The sequence below is a fragment of the Pseudorca crassidens genome, chromosome 9, assembly GCF_039906515.1.
Source record: "Pseudorca crassidens isolate mPseCra1 chromosome 9, mPseCra1.hap1, whole genome shotgun sequence".
NCBI classification, from domain to species: domain Eukaryota; kingdom Metazoa; phylum Chordata; class Mammalia; order Artiodactyla; family Delphinidae; genus Pseudorca; species Pseudorca crassidens.
Window position 1 is genome coordinate 6,278,721 of NC_090304.1, and position 17,859 is coordinate 6,296,579.

Consider the following 17,859-nt stretch of genomic DNA (forward strand, 5'->3'; position numbering starts at 1 on the left):
GAAACAGGCCCACATCTTCAGGGGCAGTAAAATCTAATGGTTCAATTCAGACTGCTCTGTACAAAGCTCAGTCTATTATTACTAGTTCATCTCTTAGCTTAGTCTCCTAGTCTGAAAGAACTGTACCTATCTCTTAGAGCTGGAGTTGGGGAGGGGGGGGTCACATGAAATAACACACTTTTAGCACCTACCTGGCACTCTATAACTTTATGATTTGGGCATAATTCTTTCCTCTCTTAAGGAGATAGCAATTCACTATTCGATGACCTTAGACCACTAGACATTAGACCACTCCGATGCTACTAAACCAAGGAGAAACCCAGCTGTGACAGGCTGAGATATGTCCGTCCCCACCCCCATTCCCTTTTAAGACAGTGAGTAGGCCGGAATTCTGGTTGATAAATGAGAGGAGCTGAGAAGGAGCTGAGAGAAGCTGCAGTGATGACTGTTCTGAGAATCTGATCTGCGAGGAGACGAATCTCCACATGTACCGTGGAGATGCTTTGGGAAAGACAGCCGGCCTACCTGACCGAAGGAGGACCAGAGAGAGAAGGGCTGGATGAAAGAAATGCTTAAAGGGAGATGGATTGACTGGAGGTGCCCAAAGAGGAAAAATTGAAACGGGAAACAGAGGCTGAATATTGGGAAATCTTCTGGACGGTGAGTGCCATTAAAGGAGGCATTGCGTGTCCCGGGGATACCGATTTGGGGCGAAAAGCGTAGCAGGGACAAAGGTGGGCTACTCAAACTGCGGAGACAGAGCCCCCAAGCTGTGGGGGGTACCCGGATGGCCCGAGGGTGACCAGGGCCGGCGAGGACCGGAAGGCGGGGCTCTGGGGGCACTCACAGGGTAGGCGGGGGGTGGGTTGGGGGGGAGGTCGGGAGCCGGCAGAGGAGCCGACGCCGTGTTAGCCCCGGGGAAGGTCAGCGACCCCGGGCCGGGGAGCTGAGCGGAGACCCGAGAGGGGCCGCGGTTGCCATGGCGCCGGGCGGGGAGGGGGTGACTCGGGCCCCGCCCCGAGTCCCGCGGGGCTGCCGGCTCCAGATGGTCCCGAGCCTCCCGCGGGAGCCGGCGGCCTGCGGCAGGGGGAGGCTATTGTCCTCCTTCCGCGGCGCCGCAGTCCCGCCGCTCGCGCCCGCGCCCCGCCACCGCCGGCCCCGCGCGCTCCCCGCGCCGCTCGCGCCCCGTGACAGCGCCCGCCTGCAGCCTGCCGTGCGCCCCGCCACCGCCCGCAACCGCCCCTCGCGGCTGGGCTGCGGGCGCGGCAACGACCGGTGCGCCCCCGCCCGCCGCGCTCCCGGCTGTCCGGCCGGCGCTCCGCACCGAGGTAGGTGCCGGTGCCCGTGCCCGCTTTGTCCCGGCCGGCGGGGCTGTGCGCTTTGTGCGGCCGCGTGCGGTCGGCGGGGTCGGGGTCGGGGTCGGGGTCGGGGTCGGGGCCGGGGCCGGCCAGGGGAGCAAGGGTGGGAAGATGCGGCTCCTGGCGCTCGCTCCCGCTGGGTCCCGGGGACAGGATGGAGAGTCAAGTGCCAGCCACCCAGGTACCCGTGTGCGAGCAGCGGGGATCGAGGCTTGCGGGACGCGGGCCTTTCCGGAGACCAGAGAAGAGTCTGGAAGAGTTGGGGCTGACAAACGCGTTAAGGGATCGGGTCGCTGGGCTCTGAGCGTGTCTGACAGCGCCAGCTGTTCGCATCGCGGAGGCGGGCCGGCCGGCGCGGGTCCAAGTGCTGCGGACACGCTCGGCTGTCTCTGCCCCGCTGCTGTGAGCGCTCGACTCCCTCTCGGGAGCTGGCTGGGGGCTCCCTCTGGAGCCGGTGGGCTTCTCCTCGCCTCTTTGGTAGCTAGCTAGCTGCATGCTCTCCTTTTACGCTCCCTCACAGTGTGTGTGACATGCTCCCTCACAGTGTGTGTGAGAGAGGGACACGGTTGGCTGTGGTGACCGGAACACCGGCAGAGGAAAAAGGGAGAATGAAGCCCCTGCGGGTGGCGGGGAAGAGGCAGCGTAAGGTGTCCCTGTGGCCGAGATATGCAGAGGGCTTGGAGTCCGTGGGCACAGAACTAGCGGGCAAGGCCTCCTCCTGAGCGGTTCCAACTCCAGCACCACAATCGGCATTTACCACCCACTGTGGCTCAGAACGACTTTACCCCTTTAACCTCGTGGCATTGCATACTTGTCTGATCTGCAGGCTTGTCCCTGTCCTAACCTGCTACATGCTGTCTCCGTGGGTTGTTTCTCAGCTGCCCTCCTCCCCTCCGAGAGCAGCCACAATTCCGGCGCTGGAGAGCTGGTCGGTTCAGGCACCGGCACGGTGTCTACAAACCAGTTTCCCTTGAAGGTGAAGGGGGCAGAGTGAATTCCAAATGTGTGACTTAGCTTGAGGTGCTGGGCAACCTCTTGGCATATTCAGAAGAGCAAGGGATTAGGGAGAAAAAAGCTAATAGGGATCTTAGATTTGTCCCTTAGGGAAACTGATGTAACCCATCGGTTACAGACTTGGGGGAGGGGCGTAGCAAGGGAGTGGAAATTAATCTGAATAATTCTGCCCTGAGTGGAGGATTCTAAAGGAGACGATCAAACAAAAATATAGTCCAACTCTTCAGCCCAGTTCCTAAATTCCTTGGAGGAGAGTTCCTGGCGCTATATCAGGAACACAGCCTTGAGGGAAATGGTTGGGGTTTTGTCTCTCGGTTCTCTGGTTGCCCTGCGTGCATTTCCTTCTGCTGTCCTAGGAGCCCCGAGTTTGTTTGTGATTTCTTTTTCCTTTTACCTCTCCGCTGGTCCACTCATACTTTGAGTCAAATAAGATTTTTACTTTGCCAAAGTCCCCATTCCTTCTCATCTGTTATTCATCCCGCTGTCATTTGTTCAACTGCACCGCCCAGCAGCATCTCCAGCCATATCGTCGTCCTTCCGCACATCTGCAATTTGCCTGTGTCCAGCCATCAGCTCTATTTGTCTCATTAGATCTAGAGCCCACTCCATCTTCATTTTCCTCTCTCCTTGCCTGAGGCTTCTGGTTCTTTGTGGATCTTGGGGTTTCTGAGGGGAAGTTGTATTTGAGTTTAGCATGGGAGAGAGCCTAAACAGACCCAGGGGCTAACCTCAGGTCACACTCATCCCTGAAACTTTGTGTCTTCTCTGTCCTCATAGCTTCTCTAACTAATTTAACTGCTTCTCATCTTTGGACCACAGTGGCCCTCAAGATGTGGTCTCCAGACCAGTAGCTTCAGTATCATCTGGGAACAGTTTAGAAATGCAAATTCCCAGGCCCCACCCCAGATCTCCTGAATCAGAAGCTCTGGGGAGCAGGGCCCAGTGGTCTGTGTTTTAATAGCCCTCCAGGTAATTACGATTCATGCAAGGTTGAGAATCCCTGATCCTGAACTATAGAGCTCAACACTGACGGTACTCCAGATGAGAAGCAGAGGGTCTTCTCTGATGCCATTTTCATTCTTTCCTTGTGTTTTTTTCTCTAAATCTAAAAAAGACATGAATTTGATGGAAAAAAAATATGGTCCATTCATTCAATGTCTCTTTTTTAAATGTTCTTTTTTAAAAAATTTTATTGGAGTTTAGTTGATTTACAATGTGTTAGTTTCTGCTGTACAGCAAAGTGAATCAGTTATACATATACATATCTCCACTCTTTTTTAGGTTCCTTTCCCGTATAGGTCATTACAGAGTAGTGAGTACAGTTCCCTGTGCTATACAATAGGTCTTTATTAGTTCATTCAATATCTCTTTATTGAATATCTATTGGGAAAACACCAACATGAGTAAGATGCAGCCCTTGTCCTCAATGGGTTAAAAGTGGAGCAGGCAGAGAGACACATAAACAACTCACTGTAATACAATGTGATAAGTGTAATAATAGCTGCACGCTGAAGTGCTGTGGGAGCACAGAGGAGGGAATGATCAACTGGCTCTGAGGGAGGGAAAGAATTAATCAGGAGGAGGATGTGTCGAGAGAAGGAATTAGGGTACAAGACAGACTCTAGCCCGGGGGGATAGGATTTCTAGCTTTACAGCCCAGCGAAAGGGAGGAAAGGGGAAGGGGGGCAGCTGTCCTTGAGGACCAGCTCTAGGCTGAGTAGAGTCCGCATCCAGCAGCGCTTGGGCATATAATCTAGCAGGACCCCAAGCGTGCAGCTGGCGGGAGTTGGCTTTATTATAGCATGAACAATGTAAGCTACTTGGGCCTGGCCTCCAGGTCAGTGGCTAAGAATAAGGCATTGGTGAAACTGTAATCTGGATTAGCTGCCGTACCGTTCTATTGCCAGAGTCCAGGAATCCATGGAGAAGAATCAGGTTGATGATTCCCCAGCATAGAGTTGATTTAGGCGGTCATGGGGCTGGGACACAGGCTGACTAAGGAAATGAGCATGGAGACCCAAATCATAAGCGAGGAATGATAAATCAGAGAAGAGAAACCAGGATGGGATCTATGTAGAGAAACTCAACCAGAAAACTACAGGACTCTGGACATGGCAGCAGGGAACACAGAACACAGCATATTGTCCAAAAGGCCAGGGGTCTGCAGAGCCCAAATGCTTGAAAACCAAAACTCAGAGGCCCTCAGAACCACTGTGCTGAAGGACACCAGAAAGCATCACTCACTATGGGAATAAACTCCTTGGAGTCCCAACATGGTGGCCCCATGGGGTCCTGTGACCTAAGGCAAGGGTCCCCAACCCCCGGGCCGTGGACAGGTATGGGTCTGCGGCCTGTTAGGAACCTGACCACACAGTAGGAGTGAGCAGTGGGTGAGTGAGTGAAGCTTCATCTGCCACTCCCCATCGCTCGCATTACTGCCTGAACCATCCTCCCCGACCACCACTGTCCATGGAAAAATTATCTTCCACGAAACCAGTCCCTGGGGCCAAAAAATTTGGGGACCACTGATCTAAGGACACCAGAGCCATCTTGGTTCCTTATCTATATGATGGGAGGCATCTTGGAAACTCAGGATGAAAAGCATGTACATCTCAGATTGGATTTAGCCAGGGGACCATTTTATTTGGGAGAAGGGGAGGTTTCAGCTTCATATTTTCTCCCCCACATTATAGGAGAGGCTGTAACACCCAGACCTCCCTGAGAGGTCTGGATCCCATGCCTTGGTCCCAATAGGATCTGTCAGGAGGGCAAAGTTGGGTCACCAAAAAGAAGACAAAGAGGTATATGTTTAGGTTTTGTACAGCTTCCAGAGGTCCTGGGGACACGCAGCAGTTTGGAGATGGGGTCTGACAGTCTGCTTCTTTAGGTTTCTGCTCTTTGGGGAGTACAAAGACATAAAACAAGGTTTGAAAACCTCAGAGGCCTTCAGGGGCCAAGCAGGTAACAAAAATGTGTGACAAGGCTGGGAAGGAGCCAACAGGGAATGGTGGGGCCTGTAGAGAAGTGGAAAGCGCAAGCCCACCTAAAAGAATCCCAAATTAGTTCTTTTATAACAGCTCATTGGCCATACCCCTGGGGGCTGGCTTTAGGAGGTTTGTGACTCCTGATAAAAGGAAAAAGGGTCACAGAATAGAAGGCGGGACATTGTATGTAGGGTTTTTTGTGGAGAGCTCTGTGCAGGGAGAGCGGGAATGCTAGAAATGTGCATCCCAGAGCTAAGTGTGAGCATGGCTGCTGTGGAAGAAGCCCTAATCTGAGGGGCCCAGAGAAATGGAATTCGAATTGGTCCCAGGGCTTAGGCTGCTTCCCTGTCTGGTGGCCGAGAGTACTTGGGGACTCTAGTTCAGGTCACACCTTGCCTACAGCACTCTTTGCTCAGGTTGACTTGACTCTGCCCTCGAATTTATTTTTATATAAATATTTACAGAGCAAATTCAAAGAATCTGCTGGGGATTAGGGGAAATGATGGATTTTAAATGAGAAAGGAGTCCTCAGCCTAGTAAAAATGAAGCTCTCTTTCCTGTTACAAGGAATGAAAAGCCCAAATCTAGGAACCTGAGACCTTAACTCCCAGGGAAATGTTTGTGTGTGTTTTCTTTTTGGGAGAAAAGGGAGGGGTAGACAGTCCTGGCCTTCACGTGGGGCGGGTTCTGCTTGATGAAACCACTTAATGACAGAAGCCAAGTTCTGCCCTGTACACCCATGGGAACACATCTCACATCTCGCTAACCACCCACAACTCACCACCCATTCTTTCTTCCTTCCCCCACACCACACAAGAGGTAGCATACCTTTTTTCTAGAGCCAGAGACTGCCAAGGTCATAGCCCCAACCCTAGGAAGTGGTGCTAAGGATGAAAATGTCTTTGTATTTAAGAGGCACTAGGAAAATGAGAAATGAAGAATTTGGGGTTCAGTTACAGAGTCAGCCCCCTCCATTCTCTTGAATGGCTGCTGAATTACTCGAGAACTTTGGATAGTAGAGGTTTAAAAAAAAAAAAATCCCTAAAAGCTAATCTGAAACTCATTTGTTAGTTTGGAGAAGGACAGGGTTTGTTTGTGTAAAATAGAGTCGTGAGTTGTGCTGGCGAGCACACATGGTCCCAGTTTCCCCAGCCTGGGCCCTAGAAGGGAGCTCTGAAGGGCTCCAGGAAGTTCAAGAACATGTAAATGTTATGATTAAGCGCTTGTCCTCCAGAATCAAAAAGAATCTCGCTTCAAAACCCAGCTCTGCGCCTTCCAGCTGCCTCCCAGTGACCCTGAACCGTGATTTAACTTTCATGGAGCAAGTTCGTCATCTATGAAATGGGGATGATAATGGACCCTTGCCCCACAGAGGGTTGCGGTGAGGTGATGCATGTAGATGGCGAGGACACATATCACAGCTGACGTTCATTGAGCACCTATTAAGTATTCTCTGTCACAAGTAAAAGGAAAACAAGGGGAGATAACCATACTGTGTCCTCCTTTGAACTCCTGGGCTCTTTATCCATGCTTACTAGCAGTGCATCAGTCTTCCTGGTGTATCATAGATGCATCTTGGCCTGAGAGCAGGATGTGGGTCTTTTCACCTCAAATCGCTTATAGCAGCAGTCCCCAACCTTCTGGTTTCATGGGGGTGGGGGGGATGGTGGTAATGCCAGCGATGAGGAGTGATGGGGAGCTGCAGGTGATGCTTCGCTCCCTCACCCGCCACTCACCTCCTGCTCTGCAGCCTGGTTCCTATCGGGCCATGGACCCATCCTGGAGTGGGGGTGGGGTGGGGGTGGGGGCGGGGGCACTCAGAACAGTTTGTGGAACCAGGAATGAAAGAATTCCAGTTTATACTCACTATTGCCCAAGGGGTCCCAGACCTGCTTCCTGCATTGCCCTGGTGTCCATATTGCTGTCCTGAGCCACGCTGAGGGCCATCGCCACCTTCGGCCCCCTGCCCACTGTCCCTCTCTGGCCTGAGGTTCTGGAGACCTTCATCTCCACTATGTCGCTCTGAGACACTGCTGCCTTCCAGCCTCACTCCACGTGTGTCTGTTGTGTTCCTGTCTGTCTCTGCTTCTCCACCATGGCTTCCTCTCTCCCACTGGGGGATGATTTCCATTGGTGAAAACAACGACCACAACCTTTGGCCGTCAGGAGAACAGAGCAGATCTAGGGCAGGAAGAGAGGAGGACACGGTGAGTGTTGGACTCACTGGCTTTGAGAGGCGCCTCACCAGCCACATTCCCCCTTGCAGGAGCAGGAGGCCATCCACCACCATGAGCAGCACCCTGTCACCCACAGACTTTGACAGCTTGGAGATCCAGGGCCAGTACAGTGACATCAACAACCGCTGGGACCTGCCCGACTCGGACTGGGACAATGACAGCAGTTCGGCCCGCCTCTTTGAGAGGTCTCGAATTAAGGCCCTGGCAGGTGAGGTCAGGGGAGGGCCGGGGGAGATGCTGAGAATGGATGTGGGATGGGAAGCTTGTCATGAAGAGTCCTTCAACTTCATGGGAAGACCGACTCTTTCTAAGCTGCTGCACTAGAGCGGGAAATCCAGATCACCCTACCAAGCCCCTGGCCCCCAACTCCAGCCTCAAGGACAAACCGCGCACAATCCATAACATGCCCAGCTTCCTTCCCCACAAGCAGGGAGAAGCCGTGCTGACCCTGGGACGCAGCTGTGTTCCCCTCTGCACTCAGCTGACTTCCCGGCCTCTGTCCCTGAGTCATGTTCCTTGATTCTTTTGCGCTTAGTCTTGCTATTCTGTTTCCACCCACCTCTCCCTTACCTTTCATCCTCTTGTCTCTTCCTTGATTTCCACCGTCATCTCTCACACCTGTTCCCCTTCCTAGTCCAGTAGCCTCTCCTCTCCCTCCCCACCTGTTCCTTCCACCTGCCGCCTGTTCCTCCCTCTATTTCATCTACTGGTTCCCTGAAGCAGGTTCCCTCTGCCTGCCTCTGGTTTCCGCAGCCGCCCATTCTCCCTGCCTGCCTCAGCCCCTGCCCTCCCCTATGGCCTCGGTTCTCTCCTTCAGCCCCTGCGAACACAAGCAAACCCGTTCGACGGGCCTCCCTGCGTTCTGGGGAGGAGTTGTCATGGCAACAAGAGTGCGGCTGCCACCTGACACCACCGGCTGCGGCTGTCGTGGGGCTGAGTCACCCACACACCCCAAGGCCACCCACCTTTTTGGTTTCCCTCCTCCATGCCACCCTTGTCTTTTCCACTGACCTGCTGGCCTCCCAGCCCAGTGCAGTGGGAGAGGTCACAGCTACTCCTTCCTGAGAGGTGGTGCTCCCAGCGTGGGTGGGGTGGCCTCCTATAAGAAGGGAGACACTGAGGGGGGTGGTTCCCAAACTTGGCCGCACTTTTTACAGGATCACCCACGGATGTTTTCACAAATATCGGTTCTCAAACCCCTTTCTGGACACACCAAATTAGAATCTTTGGACCTAAGGTCCAGGAATCGGAATTTTTAAGCTCTCCACGTAATTCTTTTCAGGCAGCCCAACACCATTCTGAGGATCCCCATGTGGTAGCCATTGCTTCTGGGGGTCCCTTATCAACTTCTGCTGGGCCTCCCTGTCCTTCCCGTTAGGTCTACACGCTGGCTTGTGAAATACTCATATTGCTGTTTCTATAGATGAGAGAAGGCAGAAGACACGGGTTATGGAGAATCTCACCTCTCTGGGGGAAAGTTTCCCTGGTACCCTGATTTTGGATAAGAGTAGCTTCTAGAATGGTCATGATGTCTGTGTGCACACGACACGTGATACCCAGGACTGTTGCAATGTTTGTGCATGTGACATATGCCACCTATGCTGTCAATAGGTGTTTATCTCCACTACTAAACGGGGCTCTCCTGAGGAGGTGTCGCTGTATGGGCTTTGCCTAGCACTGCGCCTCGTACCAGTAGATGCCAAATAAATACTGAATGAAGGAAGATGGGAGAAGGGCAAGAGTAGCTTGTAAGTGACAAGGGCTGAAGCCCATAGAAAGGTAAGAAGGAAATCGGGTAGATGTGCCCGGCAGTGGGTGTACTGGGGGCCTGGGATGGCCTGGCCGAGGAGGGCCTGATGGGCCCCATGGCAGGGAAGGAGCTGATACTGGAGGTGAGGATGACAAACAAGTGAGGAAGATAACAACACCTATCTCACAAATGAAGGAATGTAAGCAAACACCTAGCACAGTGCCTGGCTAGTACTACTGAGCTGGCTTTGCCCCTTCAAGGATTTCTCTTTCTCTGCTCCCTGAGCTGGGGATCAAAGCCCACATCCTGAAGGGAGACCTCCCAGAGTCACAGAGAGGGGGCATCTTCATCACACCTGCAGACCTTGGGAAAGCAGGACTTTGCTTCGGGGGCCTCTCGCTCGGGTCTTGTGTACTCGGAGGCAACTCGGGGCCAGACGGGCAGGTCTCTAAGGCCCCGGCAGTTCCCTCCTGCGGCTCGCGGGGCCTGGCCCTGCCCCAACCGGAAAGCTCCGCCTCCCACCCCTCCCCCGTCACTGTCCGACCTGTTTGTCTGGAGCTGCCTCCGTCTCCTCTCGCCGCAGCCAGGTGTGTTCTGACGACGGGTCCCGCAGCTCGGGGCTCAGACATCCCGTGACTCCTTTTTCCCACTCCTCGAAACTTCCACCGTCCTTGAGGCACACCCCCTGCCACCCGGGGACCCCAGGCTCGCGGGATCCCAGGCTCGAGGGGGAGCCGACCCTCGGCGCCCCGCCACGGCGCGGGCAGAGCATGGACGCTGGGCCCCGGGAGAGTGAGAGGCAGCAGCATCATGAACGGGCACGGAGTGAGCAGGGCGCACGGGCACGGCCTGAATGGGGCCGGCGAGTTTTACTACGAGGCTGTGGAAGAGTCTCAGAACCCCGGGGGCCTCCCGCTCTCGCCGGCTGCCTTCATCAGCCCGGCTCAGTACGCCAGCATGCTGGAGGGACGCTTCAAGCAGCTTCAAGGTGGGCTCCGGGGGGCGAGCGGAGGGGAGCCGCGCGGAGAGGGGGCCCCGCGGAGCGAGGGGCCCGGGGGGCGTGGGAGAGGAGCCGGAGCCAGGAACCCGGGGTCGGGGGGAGCGTCTTCTGTGACTCAGACGTTTGTGTTGGGAGACAAAGTGCCGGGGGAATAATTACAAGTGGCCGGAAAACACGGGGATGCTGACAGAATCGGGAAAGGCTTGGACCCGCTGGAGGGGCGGTGAGAGCGAGAGCGGGTGTGACGGCGGCGTCGGGGCCCAGCTGGGCGTGTGTCCTCGAAGGCGGGGAGCGAACGTGGTTCGCTGAGACTTTCCGGCCTTTGGGAGGAAACGCCCGCTGGGGTGGTCAGGGAAGGAGACAAGGAGAGTGAGCCAGTAGGCGAGGGACCTAGGGCGTGTTTGTGCTGCCCTGGGTTTCTGAGTGGGTGTCTTAAGTGTGTGTGGAAACCAGGGAGTGTGTCAAAGGGAGCTGGTGCAGACAGGCTCAGGTATATGTCTGAGCAGGCTGTGTTCACCCTGGCGGCCATACTCCAGTGTATCTCTGGGAGCCACTGTGTCTTGTGTGTCCGTGGACGCCTTGTAAAGTTACACTTTGTCCCTGGCGCTTGGCTTTGCACACTTTTCTCCTAGCTGCCCCCGTTTCCACATCTTCCCCTCTCATGCTACCTGTGCGCCAAAATGGCCTCACCCCTGTGTGCCTGGCATCAGGGCAGACTCCATGGGTCCAGTAATAGCTGACGTTCCGGGCAGTCCCCGGCTCGGGCAGGGCCTGTGGACCCTGAGAGAAGGCCCACAGAGCATCAGGATATCTGAGCATTTGTTAGGACCCCAAGGTTGTCCCAGGTACGGGGTTGGAGGTAAGAAAGACAGAAATAGACATGGGTGTGTCGCTATGCTTTATGGGTGAGGTGCATAGGAATGTGAGATTAAGGGGTGAGTCTTTTCGGTTTCCGAGATGCTGATGCTGAGACGGAAGGACAAGTGACTCTTCAGGCCCTGGCCACTTGGACTGGGTCCTTGCACTGGGCTCCTCTGGGGAGAACTGGTGGAAATCCTAGTGGCCGGAGCAGCTTCCGATGGCCTGAGCCTCTTCCCTCACGTTGTCATTTATAATACTTTTAATTCTTATTTTTCTGTGAAATGTAACAGCATCCCCTCATCAGCAGGTCCCCCTGTGGACCAGACAGCAGGCACCTCCTCACTTTTTTGGAGATTGGCACTAAACTCTGCCTGGCTTCTCCCTGCCCCCACCCCTTGGTGGGGTGGACTCACCAAGTTTCCCTTTGGACTCACTGTTTCCCCTGTTTCCTACTTTCACGATGACGTTTTCCCTCTTGGCATTGGAATATTAGTGTCCTGGGACAGGATCCCCTTGCAACCAATTAAGTCAACCCAGAAGTAGAGGAGCCTGTCTTTTCTTTAAATTATCCCAGGAGAGCAAGCTGACTCAGGAGGCCTGCAGCCTCTATAATGTCACATCCTTCTAATGACCACTTGGAACAGCGGCTGCTGTAATTTAAGTTCACACCCTCTCCTTTGTCCACCACCAAAAGGGAACAGCCATACCTCCTGCTGGACCGACCTGAGCAACTCTTACTCTTTCCTTCGGGTTAGATCATGCCTATAAACAGTAACTCATCGAGGAGCCACTTCGTGCCTTATCTTACACACGTTGTCTCAGTCAACACAATGGCTTGCTGAAAGAGAAAGTAATGTGCCCATTTTACAGATGAGGAAAGTGAGGCCCTGATGGGTGAAGCAACAGCATTTCACCACTGTTACATGACAGAGTCCTGATCCCAGACCTCCCCTGCATGTCCCCTGCTTCTAATTTCTTTCATCCTTTCTTCTCAACGCCTGTTTTCCATCTCTTATTTTTGTTCTTCACCTTGCTTATGAACTCATTCCAATTTCTGTATTTCCCGGCTTTTTAAGCTATGGGTTTTCCTCCCGGCCATCTTCCTGCCCTTCCTCCTCCCCAGACCTCACTTCCCCAACCCCACCAACTGGTGTTTAGAAGCAGGTGCACGGTACTTGAAGGGCAGAAATGACCCCATGTTGCTGCCACAGATGAGCGAGAAGCTGTGCAGAAGAAAACCTTCACCAAGTGGGTCAACTCTCACCTGGCCCGGGTGACATGCCGGGTGGGAGACCTGTACAGCGACCTCCGGGATGGACGTAACCTCCTGAGGCTCCTCGAGGTGCTCTCGGGAGAGACACTGGTGAGCTGTGGTCACCAGGGAGGAGGAGGCCTGAGAGACAGTGGTCAAGGGGACAAGCTATGGGAGTGGCCCCGAACAAGAAGAGTGACACCACAGAGCAGAAAGCAGTGGCCGCCCTCTGCTCAAAGGATGGTTTCATTTTGAGAGGCTTTGCTGCGTGAATTAAACCAGGAGCATTGCTTCGTGGAGACAGGAACAGTGGCCCCATTGAAAACATTTTTTTCCCACCCACTCTGGGTGTCCTTAATTCCCTTGGGAATCTTAATCTGCCTCAAGCCTCATCTGCAACTCAGCTTTAGCTCCCTGGGGCGGTCCCTGTGTTCCTGAGGGAGGTCATGGGGAAGGTGTAGGAAGCAGGGCCCCGGGAAAGCTAGGAGGGAAGGAAGAGGAGGCCCATGGTCCCATGGCTTTGTGTCCCTGGTCCCTCGACAGCCAAAGCCCACAAAGGGCCGCATGCGGATCCACTGCCTGGAGAACGTGGACAAGGCGCTGCAGTTCCTGAAGGAGCAAAAAGTGCACCTGGAAAATGTGGGCTCGCATGACATTGTGGACGGGAACCACCGCCTGACCCTCGGGCTGGTGTGGACCATCATCCTTCGATTCCAGGTACCCCGCACGGTGTTGCTCGGTGGGTGCCCTGCACACCGGTGCTGCAGCCCCCAAGGTCACTGCACACACGGAGGGCCTAGGACCTCCTACGCCAAATCAGGGGACGCTCCTCATTAAACAGGGTGGAGGCCAGCGTGGATGTTGTCAAACTTCTGTGGCAAATTCCCTGTGGCCTGGTCTGTGTACTGGTCACGGGCTATAGGACCACATGTCGCTGCACAAGGGACTGGAAATTTTACAGACTGGTCCTTCCCCACGGAGAGTTTTAGAGCTACATTTGGGGTCTGGTCACCAGCCCACTCCGCTGCCTCAAACTCTGCTCACCTCCCTCAAAAGAGAACAGCCACCCTACTCCTTCTTATGCTCTGAGCAAAGCCAGTCCAGTGTCCTTAACGCCATCACAGCTCTGCTGATTCCCCTGCCTCCTCCCCGGGTGTAACCTCCCCTGCTCCTTCCAGCCCTAAGCAGAGCTCTGTCAGCTTCACCTTTGAAACCCAGCTGTCAGGAAATGTTCACTCCACTACCTGCAGTTCCCCCACCTGCAGGAACCGCATTCTTCGCTTCGAGGCACTTCCACTCTTCTGAGTTCCCACCCCATCCTGCTGCCTCAGATCCCTTTGACCTGAAGTTTTGTGGTCACTGACCCAGGAGGAAAGGTCCCCAGGCTCTGTCCTTGGACCCCTAATCCAGGAATCTAAGGAGCAGTTTCCTGCCGTGTATCTCTGAGCATCTCTGATAATTCCAGGAGCCCCTGTTCAGGGAGTGAGGGCCTGCCTTCCTCCCTTCCTTCCTTCTGTCCTTCCTTCCTTCTTAGATCCAAGACATAAGTGTGGAAACAGAAGACAATAAGGAGAAGAAGTCAGCCAAGGATGCCCTGCTGCTGTGGTGCCAGATGAAGACCGCGGGGTGAGGCTGCCCGGGCAGCGTGGCCTTGGAGGGTTGGATGCACCGAGGCTGTGCAGAAAAGGAAGGATGGGGGCCAGGAACCACAAGCTGGAGGTCCGTCCTCGAGGCACAGACCGGGATGGCCCTCCTCACTGTCTATCCTGGCCTCTGTTTACAGGTACCCCAATGTCAACGTGCACAACTTCACCACCAGCTGGAGAGATGGGCTGGCCTTCAACGCCATTGTACATAAACACCGGTGAGAAGACGGGGGTTCGAGAGCTTGTCTGAGTTACTGGATGGGTTGATGACCCATGGGCCCAGGCACACATAGACAAAGCAGTGAGATGAGATGAGCTACACGGCAGTTACGGGAAAGGAACGTTCGGAGAAGAGCCAGGATGTCGGGGTGCCTACTGCATGGAGGGCTTGCGATGGGAGCCCTGGGGCAGGGAGGGTTGGGGACTTAGGGAGAAAGATAGGGGTGGTTTACTTTTCCTCTTCAGAATCTCACTTGCCCTTGATACCTTCTATATTCCTTCCCCACCCAGGCCAGACCTGCTGGATTTTGAGTCCCTGAAGAAGTGTAATGCACATTACAATCTGCAGAACGCTTTCAATCTGGCTGAGAAGGAGCTGGGACTTACGAAGCTGCTGGATCCTGAAGGTGGGGCAGAGAGGCTGTGGGTTAGAGACAGAAGGTAGATGAGTGGGTGCCGGGGGCTGAGGGCGGCGAGAACGGGAAGGAACTGCAGATCGTTCAGATGGCTACGGGATTTCTTTGGGAAGTGACGGAAATGTTCCGGATTTAGATCGTGGTGACGGTTGCACAATCTTGTGAATGTACTAAAAACCGTGGAATAGTATACTTTAAAAGGGTGAATTTTATGGCGTGAAAAGTATATCTCAATATAGGAAGAAAGGCAGCCCCGTGGCAGAAAGAGCCCTGGGGTATGGTTCTATCCCAGCCCCTCTACGGAGCAGCTCTGTGACATAGAGCCAGTCGCTTGGCCTCTCTGTGGCTCGGTTTCCTCACCTCTAAAGTGAGAAGATTGGTCTCCGTGGTCTCTAAGGGCCCTTCTAATCCCAAAACTCTAGGGTTCTAAATTAAGCTCCGTGACCTTGAGGTCTCACAAAGCACTGGCCTTATGGTCAGCTGACCCTACTCATTGGCCCCTGTGGTTCTGATCTAATGCTGATGAGACTGGGAATGGCCACTGAGCTCTTGTTTTGTACCTGGCACTACACTTGACGTGCTCTAATTAATGTAATCCTCACAACACCCCCTTTGAAATCAATATCCTGCTCCATTTATGGAAGAGAAGACAGGGGCCTGTAAAGCTTGAGTGACTTCCCCAAGGTCATACGGCTGGTGCAGCTGAGATTCAAATTCAGGCAGCCTGGCTCCAGAGCCTGTTTCCTCAGTCACCTCTCTGGGAGAGCAGAGAGCCGTCTTGGTGCAGCCGGAAAAGGGAAGGACGGAAGGGCCGAGTGACTTCCTTGCTGAAAATGCTCCTTCTGAAGCTCCTTGGGCAGATTTCGGACTTGGTTACTTTCTCCCTGTCTTCCATCGCACCTGCAGTCCCTGTTCCCGTGCTTCTTAGTCCAGAGTGACAAACATCAGCTAAGTAGTGATCGAAGCAGGCCAAGTACAAGGTTGCTGGGAGAGCATTTGAGAAGCACAGCTCAATGCTGTGCTATGGTAAAGCTATGATAAAGCACAGCTATGATAAAGGATATTTAAGTAAAGCCTCGTATCCCATAACTTTCTGAGATGATTTCCGTGGCTCCCGCCTGCCTGTGGGAGGTCAGAGGTGGTCAGGAGGACTTCTGGTCTAATAGTCTTCCCTGTAGGTAGGATGCAAGCTGGCCCAATTAAGAGAACCAATTAAGAGATTTCAAGTCATAGTCAGCCTTGGTGTCCTCGTGGTAGGAGTTAATTTGGCTTGAAGGACACTCACCTCCTGGGCCCACAGCTGAACTTTGGGACTGAGGCAAGAAATAGCCATGACTGTGCCCCAAGACGGCCCTGAGAACTGGCCTCTGTCCCTGCTTCCAGGGCTCCCTGGGCCCATCCCTCTGAACATTCTGGGTTCAGGAGGCCTCGTTCATACCTTCTGTCTTGCTGCCCCTGAATTGGATGACTTCTTGGGCATCTTTCCAGCCCTTAAGTCCACGATCCATCCCCCAATGGGAATGCTATTTCTTTTCTTGTCTCTCTTCCTCCAAACAACTAATTTTACACTGGGCTTCTGGATTTTAAACTCTTTGGGCTTCTGGATTTTTAAACTCCGCTTGTTTCTAGGAAGAGGGGGAATAGAGAGGTTAGCTTTTCATGTCCTTGTAGTCCAAATAGTTTATTTGTCATTTTACTCTGAAGGGAGCTGGAAAGATATCATCAGCCTGGGAGGGCTAGGAGGCCCCTAGGATTGGGGCATACTTCTGGGAGGCAGGTTTCTAATCTCGGCCTGATCTGAGTGGTCCTTTTTCTCAGATGTGAATGTGGACCAACCAGATGAGAAATCAATTATTACCTACGTGGCTACTTACTACCACTATTTCTCCAAGATGAAGGCCCTGGCCGTGGAAGGCAAAAGAATTGGCAAGGTACTCTCCAGCATGGGGGTGGTAGGCATAAAGACCAGAGGAGGCCTGGCCTAGGGGTCCTACTCCCCTAAAGCAGGAGCAGGGGAGGACTGGGCCAGGGAACCCACAGCACGGTTTCACAGGTGCTGGACCACGCCATGGAGGCCGAGCGCCTGGTGGAGAAGTATGAGTCCCTGGCCTCAGAGCTGCTGCAGTGGATTGAGCAAACGATCGTGACCCTCAATGACCGGCAGCTGGCCAACTCCCTGAGTGGTGTCCAGAACCAGCTCCAGTCCTTCAATTCCTACCGCACTGTGGAGAAGCCACCCAAGTAGGTGTCCCTGAGCCACACCCTGCCACGGCCTGCCTGCCCCAAGCTGTGCTCACACAGCAGGAAGCCTAAATGAGGGGAGCCTTTTGGGAGGGAGATGCGGCAGCACGTAAATGCAGTGGAGGCTCACTTCCCCCCGCTCAGAGCCCCATTAGCAGTTTCCAAAGTAAAAAATTTTAATGGTCACCCATTACAAGAAATCATGCTGTGGAAATGATTGCCATGGTATGTAGAGCCGGTGCGGTCTACTCAGAAGAGATTGGTCGGGGTGTCTCGGCAACCCAATCCCAGCTTAAGGACAGGGGATTGGATCCGACAGGCAGGTTGTCGCTGGCAGTACGTGCATGTGGCTGGTCACTTGCACATTGCACAGGTTCTTATCATTTATGTATTTTAGCAACTGACTGTTGAAGTATGGAATTACTACTAGATGGTTCTATACGGTACATGCTAAAACTTCTGTGTTTTTTGTTTTTGAGCTCTTTTGGAGTTAATGTGTTTCAGCCCCAAAACTAGTATTAAGCCAGAAAACATCTGTTCCTGTGCATTCCAGGGAATGATTTGAGGTGTGCCCTTTGACCCAGAAAGTCCTCTTCTGGGCATTGAACAAAGAAATAGCTTCAAGGATATTCACGAACGTGACCTTTGTAAAAGAAAAACAGGTCATGGTACAGCCACTGAAAATAATATCGGAGAAATGCATTTATTCACCTGAAAAGACGTTCATGAAACATAAGAGTTACAAGACAGTTGTCTGTGGATGGCAGAGAGCAAAGGGCTAAGCGTCCAGATTCAAAGTACCTGAGTTCACATTGTGGCTCTGCCACCTACCCTTGTGAGCACTGGGCATTATTTAGCCTGTCTGTGCCTCGGTTTTCACA

At 53.6% G+C, this 17,859-nt stretch overlaps 1 protein-coding gene across 5 annotated transcripts in view; it reads left to right on the forward strand.

Moving 5' to 3' along the window:
* Positions 1-224: 224 nt before the first annotated feature.
* Positions 225-17,859, forward strand: part of SPTBN2 (spectrin beta, non-erythrocytic 2) — a 38,834-nt gene continuing 21,199 nt past the window's right edge. For 2 of the 5 annotated variants that reach the window (XM_067748196.1, XM_067748199.1), the window contains exons 1-8: positions 8,260-10,331; positions 12,416-12,567; positions 13,000-13,173; positions 13,991-14,082; positions 14,240-14,320; positions 14,613-14,728; positions 16,556-16,668; positions 16,791-16,978. In XM_067748196.1, the coding sequence (XP_067604297.1) occupies positions 10,154-10,331; positions 12,416-12,567; positions 13,000-13,173; positions 13,991-14,082; positions 14,240-14,320; positions 14,613-14,728; positions 16,556-16,668; positions 16,791-16,978 (1,094 nt within the window). In that variant the 5' untranslated portion in view covers positions 8,260-10,153. Of the gene's footprint in view, positions 661-1,226; positions 1,329-7,622; positions 7,802-8,259; positions 10,332-12,415; positions 12,568-12,999; positions 13,174-13,990; positions 14,083-14,239; positions 14,321-14,612; positions 14,729-16,555; positions 16,669-16,790; positions 16,979-17,859 lie in introns of those variants that run through there. The other 3 variants (XM_067748200.1, XM_067748197.1, XM_067748198.1) reach the window with 3 other exon arrangements.